At 40.7% G+C, this 8,920-nt stretch overlaps 1 protein-coding gene across 1 annotated transcript in view; it reads left to right on the top strand.

Moving 5' to 3' along the window:
* LOC110461429 (paladin-like) overlaps positions 1 to 8,920 on the top strand; it is a 158,530-nt gene that overhangs the window by 142,311 nt on the left and 7,299 nt on the right. Inside the window, exons 11-16 of the mRNA XM_021514873.1 lie at positions 2,135 to 2,230; positions 3,370 to 3,504; positions 6,416 to 6,549; positions 7,559 to 7,766; positions 8,072 to 8,194; positions 8,490 to 8,673. Coding sequence (XP_021370548.1) covers positions 2,135 to 2,230; positions 3,370 to 3,504; positions 6,416 to 6,549; positions 7,559 to 7,766; positions 8,072 to 8,194; positions 8,490 to 8,673 — 880 coding nt within the window. The remainder of the gene's footprint in view (positions 1 to 2,134; positions 2,231 to 3,369; positions 3,505 to 6,415; positions 6,550 to 7,558; positions 7,767 to 8,071; positions 8,195 to 8,489; positions 8,674 to 8,920) is intronic.

Genomic DNA, 8,920 nt, shown 5'->3' on the forward strand with positions numbered 1-8,920 from the left:
AACATATACTTACTCTTATAACCAAAGTAACATCCCAATCCCTAGTAACATATACTTACTCTTATAACCAAAGTAACATCCCAATCCCTAGTAACATATACTTACTCTTATAACCAAAGTAACATCCCAATCCCTAGTAACATATATACATCAAATTCTAAGTAACTTATTTAGTTACAACATATTTACAGTAGCATATAGTTATGTCCCGAGCAATACAGACCTAGTAAAATATAGTTATGTCCCTCAGCAATATAAACTTGTAACATATAGTTACCCATATCAACTTTAGTAACATATTGTTACACCCTCTCCCTAGTTACATATTTACACTAAACTCCAAGTTATACATTTTATTACTCTATATTCCTAGTAAATAGTTGTTACACCTAATACCCAGTATGTAACATTTATCCGTGTTACAGAGACTATCCTCTATATCTTCTGTCAGTCGAACATGACCGGTGTATTGATACCTAAGTGCATTATCAACTAGGAATGGTCATCACATTATATTATGCTTTCCACGCTCCTTGTCGCAGAATAAAAGGTGCTTATTTTCCACATAGCTTGAAGATGTCTTTATGATTGAGATTTAGTGTTTTCTTATTCATAAATCTTGTGGCTATAATGTGTTCAGAATGTAAAAAGCAATTTATCGTCCTGGATTCTGGCTTGTGTGCTTTGGAACTGTTTGCTGCTGGTCTAGGTCTGTCACTGTCTGGAATACAATCCATTACAGAGACTTGTCAGATGGTGGAGTGGTGTCAAACCATTTATTTATAGCACATAGCGTATGTCACCAGTCAGTACACACTCTCCATAACAAATCACATCAAATCCTCACACCTGAACAGGTCAGCTCAAGGTCTCAAGTTCATCATTTCACTGCCTGTTCCTGCATTGGTCAAAGTATCAATAGGATTTATGTTTTTAATGAAGAAAGAATAAAAATACTATACATATGATATATAAACATTGTTGAGTGAATAAAATAATTTATCGGACCATCATGGACATATGTATCATCACCATGCAAAAGCTGTCGATTGATTTTGAAATTTTTTCTGAATTCAAAATTTCAAAATGATAAAATTGTTCTGACTTTGAAGCTACAGTTCCTACAGCTATGTGAGTTTATGCCATGATGTGGCATGGTATTTTTTTCTGAATAACCAATTAGCCTAGAGCATTTGTATTTGGTCATGAGCATGCTTGGATGAAGGGTTATCAAATTTGTTCAAATAGATGACCTTGACCCACTTTCAAGATTACAATGGTTAAATATGCTAAAACTTTTATACTTCTTCACCAGAAAAGGAAACGGATTTAATATCAGGATATATGAGTTGTAGAATGCTTAAGTGAAGGACTATCATGTTTATTAAAGTGAATGACCTAGACCTCCGTCAAAGTTGGAGGGGTCAAATGTGTCAAAATCATAAACAACTTGTGAATAACCAAGAGGCCTAGCCTCATAGATTTTGGCAGATGCATGCTGGTATGATGGACTTTTATTTTTGTTGAAATAAATAACCTTGAATAGCTTTCAAGGTGGTCACAAGTTTCAAATGTGAACAACTTTTTCTGCATAAACAAGGGACCTTAGGGTAATGGTATCTTTTTAGGTCACCTGAGCTTTGCTCAAGTGACCTATTCCAATCACTTTCCGTCCGTCGTCGTCCGTCGTCCATCGTGCGTCGTGCGTCGTGCGTAAACTTTTACATAATCAACTTCTTCTCAAGAACCAGTGGATGGAATTTTTTCAAANTCAGTAGCATGGTTGTATCAACGGTCTGTAAGATTAAAGGACCTTTGTCTGCTTCTATGGTTAGATGGAGTAAAAATTCATTCTAAAGGTCCTGTAGGTTTTGAGAAGTAGCTTTCAATGTAAAGCTGAGATAACAGGTTGTAGTATTAGGTTCCTTGCTGTTATGTTTGTTTGAATATATTATTTTACCTTGTCCTATAGTAAAGGTCATGTTTGTTTGATGTGTTAACTAACAGCATTGACTTACAGGTGAGTGATACAGGCCAAATAGGCCTCTTCTTATAAAATGTACAAAAATGTTGAAGATTTTGTTAGTCAATCAGCTTTCAGAATCGTCATCTGATGTATAAATTGTTGTTACAGGATAAAAGTGCCAAAGAAACCTTGTACAAGCGGTGTTGTGACTACCTAGAACGTTACGTGTTCCTCATAGTGTTCAACGCATACCTCACTGAACAGGTGAGTATCTGGGCGAGTGGGCTGGGCTGGTTAGGGGAAACTGTCTTGGTACAAGGCCACTACACGTTGATCTGTATATCTGGATTGGACTGTGGCCGATGCGTGTGTACATGTGATGTCTCTCTAGTTAATAGTCCGTAAAGTTTTAACTTGATCAACTGAAAAATCCCTTTAAAGAATCAGAATCTCCTAACAGTTGGTTGTAATATTTAAAATTCCATTTCCTAAGTTTTCAAAAGGATGTCTGTAAATGTCATTAATGATTCCTCTGCTCAGATGCAATGGATTAGTAGTAATTATATGAACACATCTCAATTTATGAATATTCAATGTAAAAGAATATTAAATACATGTATTCTGATAACAATAAACAATGAAAATCTCCATGCCATAGGGAGACCTTCCTGTAATGTCTGAAGTCATAACATGTATGTTGATTGAGGTGGTTTAAAAGAGAATTCAAAATATTCATTTCTATATTTAGAAAAAAAAGGCCTAAAGTTTAATTATGGCAACATACTTTAAAACCAGAAAGGTAAAACCAGAAGTATATAGGTTTAAAAGCAAAATCGTATTTTATTCATGAGCCAAATTGTATTTCAATCACAAATGCTGTTGTGTATCATTCATTTCATGCATCCATCATGAGCCCAGGTGTGTGCATGCTATTATTGTCCACTTTGCATATATTGTGCACTATGCACACATTTGTAATATCATGCATATATGTTTTTTGATTGATTTGTATGTATGCTATTTATGCTATATTAAGAAAGAAAGAAAAAAGACGTACTTAATCTTATTTCTGTGATAAATGAATTCTTTTGATATTGCCTATTTAGACTAATACCATCAAGAACCACATAAGAAATAACTCTGCCCTTTCTTGAGCCATCCTTGACGGTTTGGCATACATTTATGTGAAAGTATTTCATATCAGATTGGTTTGTTTTCTACTTAAAGGTTTGTAGATGTGCCATGTAATTTGTTCTATGCAATTAGCAATGATTGGTTTTCTTTTGGTGTGACTTATTGCCTAGGTTTAAGACAATATCAACCTTGACCTTGACTTTAACTTTTAACAATACAATGTATCACTGTGACCTTGCCCTTTGAGCTTGACCTTGTTTTTTTTACAGTATCCACTGTGGTTTACATCAGACTTCTCACAATGGATGCAACAGCAGCCCGACCTGACAAGGTTGATGGGGACTATCTCTGACCCCACCTGGCAGACCCCTACTGACCTCATCTTTAAGGGTGTACAGAACCTGGTAAGTAAGGATGGGGATTTACATCAGACTTCTCACAATGGATGCAACAGCAGCCCGACCTGACAAGGTTGATGGGGACTATCTCTGACCCCATCTGGCAGACCCCTACTGACCTCATGTTTAAGGGTGTACAGTACCTGGTAAGTAAGGATGGGGATTTACATCAGACTTCTCACAATGGATGCAACAGCAGCCCGACCTGACAAGGTTTATGGGGACTATCGCTGACCCTACCTGGCAGACCCCTACTGACTTCATCTTTAAGGGTGTACAGTTCCTGGTCAGCAAGGATGGGGACTATCTTTGACCAGACCTGTCAGGCCCCTACTGACCTTATCTTTAAGGGTGTACAGTACCTGGTAAGTAAGGATGGGGACTATCGCTGACCCTACCTGGCAGACCCCTACTGACTTCATCTTTAAAGGTGTACAGTACCTGATAAGTAAGGATGGGGACTATCTCTGACCCCATCTGGCAGACCCCTACTGACCTCATCTTTAAGGGTGTACAGTACCTGGTAAGTAAGGATGGGGACTATCTCTGACCCCACCTGTCAGACCCCTACTGACCTCATCTTTAAGGGTGTACAGTACCTGGTAAGTAAGGATGGGGACTATCTCTGACCCCACCTGTCAGACCCCTACTGACCTCATCTTTAAGGGTGTACAGTACCTGGTAAGTAAGGATGGGGACTATCTCTGACCCCACCTGTCAGACCCCTACTGACCTCATCTTTAAGGGTGTACAGTACCTGGTAAGTAAGGATGGGGACTATCTCTGACCCCACCTGTCAGACCCCTACTGACCTCATCTTTAAGGGTGTACAGTACCTGGTAAGTAAGGATGGGGACTATCTCTGACCCCACCTGTCAGACCCCTACTGACCTCATCTTTAAGGGTGTACAGTACCTGGTAAGTAAGGATGGGGACTATCTCTGACCCCACCTGTCAGACCCCTACTGACCTCATCTTTAAGGGTGTACAGTACCTGGTAAGTAAGGATGGGGACTATCTCTGACCCCACCTGTCAGACCCCTACTGACCTCATCTTTAAGGGTGTACAGTACCTGGTAAGTAAGGATGGGGACTATCTCTGACCCCACCTGTCAGACCCCTACTGACCTCATCTTTAAGGGTGTACAGTACCTGGTAAGTAAGGATGGGGACTATCTCTGACCCCACCTGTCAGACCCCTACTGACCTCATCTTTAAGGGTGTACAGTACCTGGTAAGTAAGGATGGGGACTATCTCTGACCCTACCTGTCAGACCCCTACTGACCTCATCTTTAAGGGTGTACAGTACCTGGTAAGTAAGGATGGGGACCATCTCTGACCCTACCTGTCAGGCCCCTACTGACCTTATCTTTAAGGGTGTACAGTACTTGGTAAGTAAAGGTGGGGACTATCTCTGACCCTACCTGTCAGGCCCCTACTGACCTTATCTTTAAGGGTACTATCTCTGACCCCACCTGGCAGACCCCTACTGACCTCATCTTTAAAGGTGTACAGTACCTGGTAAGTAAGGATGGGGACTATCGCAGACCTTCCCTGTCAGACCCCTACTGACCTTATCTTTAAGGGTGTACAGTACCTGGTAAGTAAAGATGAGGACTATCTCTGACCCTACCTGTCAGGCCCCTACTGACCTCATCTTTAAGGGTGTACAGTACCTGGTAAGTAAAGATGGGGACTATCGCTGACCCTACCTGGCAGACCCCTACTGACCTCATCTTTAAGGGTGTACAGTACCTGGTAAGTAGGGATTGGGACTATCTCTGACCCCACCTGTGAGGCCCCTACTGACCTTATCTTTAAGGGTGTACAGTACCTGGTAAGTAAGGATGGGGAGTATCGCTGACCTTCCCTGTCAGACCCCTAATGACCTTATCTTTAAGGGTGTACAGTACCTGGTAACTAAGGATGGGGACTATCGCTGACCCCACCTGTCAGACCCCTACTGAACTCATCTTTAAGGGTGTACAGTACCTGGATGGGGACTATCTCTGACCCCACATGTCAGTCACCTACTGACCTAAGCTTTAAGGGTGTACAGTACCTGGATGGGGACTATCTCTGACCCCACATGTCAGTCACCTACTGACCTAAGCTTTAAGGGTGTACAGTACCTGGTAAGTAAGGATGGGGACTATCTCTGACCCCACCTGTCAGTCCCCTACTGACCTAAGCTTTAAGGGTGTACAGTACCTGGTAAGTAATCATCTGGACTCATTGTCTTTAAAACAGTACGAAGTATTCAAGTATACTCAAACCAACTTTTTATTAACTCTTTCAAATCATTCAACACAGTCAAACTATAAAGTGTAGACATTAAAATGGTATTTAACTTCATATCTTTCCAATGTTATTCATAATTGTTAAAAAAAGCAAAATTTGAATAACGTATCATCGGAATAAGGAATCGGGGTTTAACATATACAATCAGAGTTTGAACATGATATTATTTATGTGAGTACAGACCCTGTCTTCTCAATATCAAATGTGAAATGAGATGTAAGATTGTACATTGGGTACTGTTATCATACACAGAGGTAGGATAGACCTATCTTCATGTCTTTCTCGCACACAAATTTTAATCTCTACTGTACTTTGGGATATTTTGGATGTGGTTTTATTTTTGTTTATTAGGTGCTTGAAGTAATGAGCCAAAATAAACAAACTAATGTATCACAATGCCAAATATATGTCGTCACAACATCCAGATTTTAGCAGACCATCTTCTCACTCATTTGTTAGGCACTAGTTACTGACTTACGTGAGCTATAGATTGCATATTAAGCAAAACATGGAACTGTTTATTTTCAGGTAAGATGAACAGACTCCATACATAACATGTCAAATAAATGTTTTCACCTAAAGGTGTCATAGTTTTCAATGACTAAATATCTGTAGCTCCAGCCTCATGACATGCTGCTGCAAGGCCATAAAGTCTGCAGACAAGCGTGGTGTGATACTGGGGTCAGAGAAGCGCGAGTGTTCATCATCTTCTCTACTTACACTTTCATCATGTTGCATCATGGACGAGCGTAAGTCACTACGAGAGTTAGGAATTGCGTCTATAGTGTCAACATTCTCCTTGTTCAAGTGAAGGAGCTGAGCTTTAGTGAAACTTCTCGGGGAGACAATGTTCACTTCTTTCAACTTATCCAGAGCTCAACTGTAGTCCAGGTATTGGAATGATTTGTATACCAAACACTGTCTGGATCATCAGACATATTCTTTCATTTACAGCCCCTAATTATGATGCTAAATTGGGAAGTTTAATCTGTGGAGTCTCTGGAAGAGGCCTGACAATTGAAGATCTGTCAAAAATACGACTGTACACTCTGCTACATTTTAGACAACTGACTCTGACTAAAAAGTGATGGAGATACAGAGTAAGTCACCTGACCATTCAATGTATGGAGATTGATCAGACCTATCTGACTACCATGTATGTGAAGGGCCTGATACCAAACAAGTCAGCTGCAAATTTGGAAAGAAATTTGGGGGAGGGGAGAGTGTTTGCTGTAGGAATGCTGTTTAAGTGACTCACCTTGAGGAGGGAATAGAAGGGAATTTGATGTGTCTACTCCTTGAATTCCCCACTGTGTCTGATACAGAGATGAGTCCCTTTACAGCACCCCCATCTTACTACTTGATAAGGGGATACATGTCCCCTTCTTGACCTGCAAGGCATGTGAGGCCAGGGCAGCTTGACCCCCTTTGCTGTGCAAACCAAGCTTAATAAAAATATCAAACTCCAGTTGTTGTGTAAGTTGTATTCAAGGATATATAGGTAAGTCACATAGCTATAAGGTGGTGCCAAAAAATCCCAAAGTATGGTTACTTACGCAGAGGATAGGAGACACACAGGAGTAGGAGACACACAGGGGATAGGAGACACACAGAGGATAGGAGACATGCAGAGGATAGAGACACACAGTATAGGAAACACACAGAGGATAGAAGACACATAGGAGTAGAAGACACACAGAGGATAGGAGACACACAAGAGTAGGAGACACACAGAGGATAGGAGACACACAAGAGTAGGAGACACACAGAGGATAGGAGAAGCACAGGAGTAGGAGACACACAGAGGATAGGAGACACACAGGATAGGAGACACACAGGAGTAGGAGACACACAGAGGATAGGAGACACACAGAGGATAGGAGATACACAAGGTTATAGGAAACACTCACAGGATAGGAGATACATAGGGGTTAGAGAGACACACATGGGTAGAAGACATACAGAGGTAAGAGACACACAAAGGGATATGAGAAACATACAATAATTGGAGATACAGACAGGGTTGGAGACACACAGGAATAGGAGACAAACACAGAGGTAGGAGGCACATATAAGTAAAAATCACACACATGGGTAGGAGATATACCCTGTAGTAGGAGTGACACAAAGGCAGTTAGAAGACACACACAGAGTTGATAATTAAACAACAGCTGTAATGATTAAGTATCAGGGGGATAAATAAACATCAGATACGATTATTAAGTATCAGGTTTAGTTGTTGATATCAAGTGGATGTATTGCTATGTACAGGTGGCAGACGACTATGTAGGGCTGGACCTCCTGAGCACACAGAGTGATGTGAGGGTGTCTAACTTTAGGAAGATCAACATCAGTGGAATGTCGGTGTATGGCATGGCTCAGCCTGCCAGGGATGTAAGTTAAATCTATATACTGTCAGATAACATCAAAGTTAGGTTTTAAATGCAGCCTTACTTTACCATTAGATATAACTCAACAGATTAATTAAATCTTAATTGTTATGTTTATTAGCAAAAATTAGCATGCAAAGATAAAAGCAAAATTTTGGTAAATTTCAAGTTTGCAAAAATTGAAAAAATTATCGATTAATTTACATAATAGAATTTAGGAGCATTTTTATCAACTATAGAATGAAGAATGGGCTACTAACAATCACAACTGACTACAATATGTGTTGTTTCTGTGTCAGGGCGTGACAAAAGTATCTAACCACCTGCTGACCAAAAAGGCTGGACACACCTTCCTGGCATTGATTAACCTGCGGAACGATTGCACCCTTGAATGTGACGGCGCCACCTACAGTGTACGGCATGCTTCCTGTCTGGATGATCCGATCTCACACCCCTACATGTCCCGACAGGAACTAGAGGTCAGTACAGTCACTAATGTCTTATTAGGCTGCTCTCAAAACCCCGACCTTTGATCAGTAGAAGATGTGACCAGCCAGTCATACATAGATTTAGACTGGTCACATCTCCTGCTGACCAAAGGTCAGTGTTTGAGTCCTGCTAACAAAAGGTCAGGGTTTGACTCCTGCTGACAAAAGGTCAGTGTTTGACTACTGCTGACAAAAGGTCAGGGTTTGAGTCCTGCTGACAAAAGGTCAGGGTTTGAGTCCTG

The sequence above is a fragment of the Mizuhopecten yessoensis genome, unplaced genomic scaffold, assembly GCF_002113885.1.
Source record: "Mizuhopecten yessoensis strain PY_sf001 unplaced genomic scaffold, ASM211388v2 scaffold10619, whole genome shotgun sequence".
NCBI classification, from domain to species: Eukaryota; Metazoa; Mollusca; class Bivalvia; order Pectinida; family Pectinidae; genus Mizuhopecten; species Mizuhopecten yessoensis.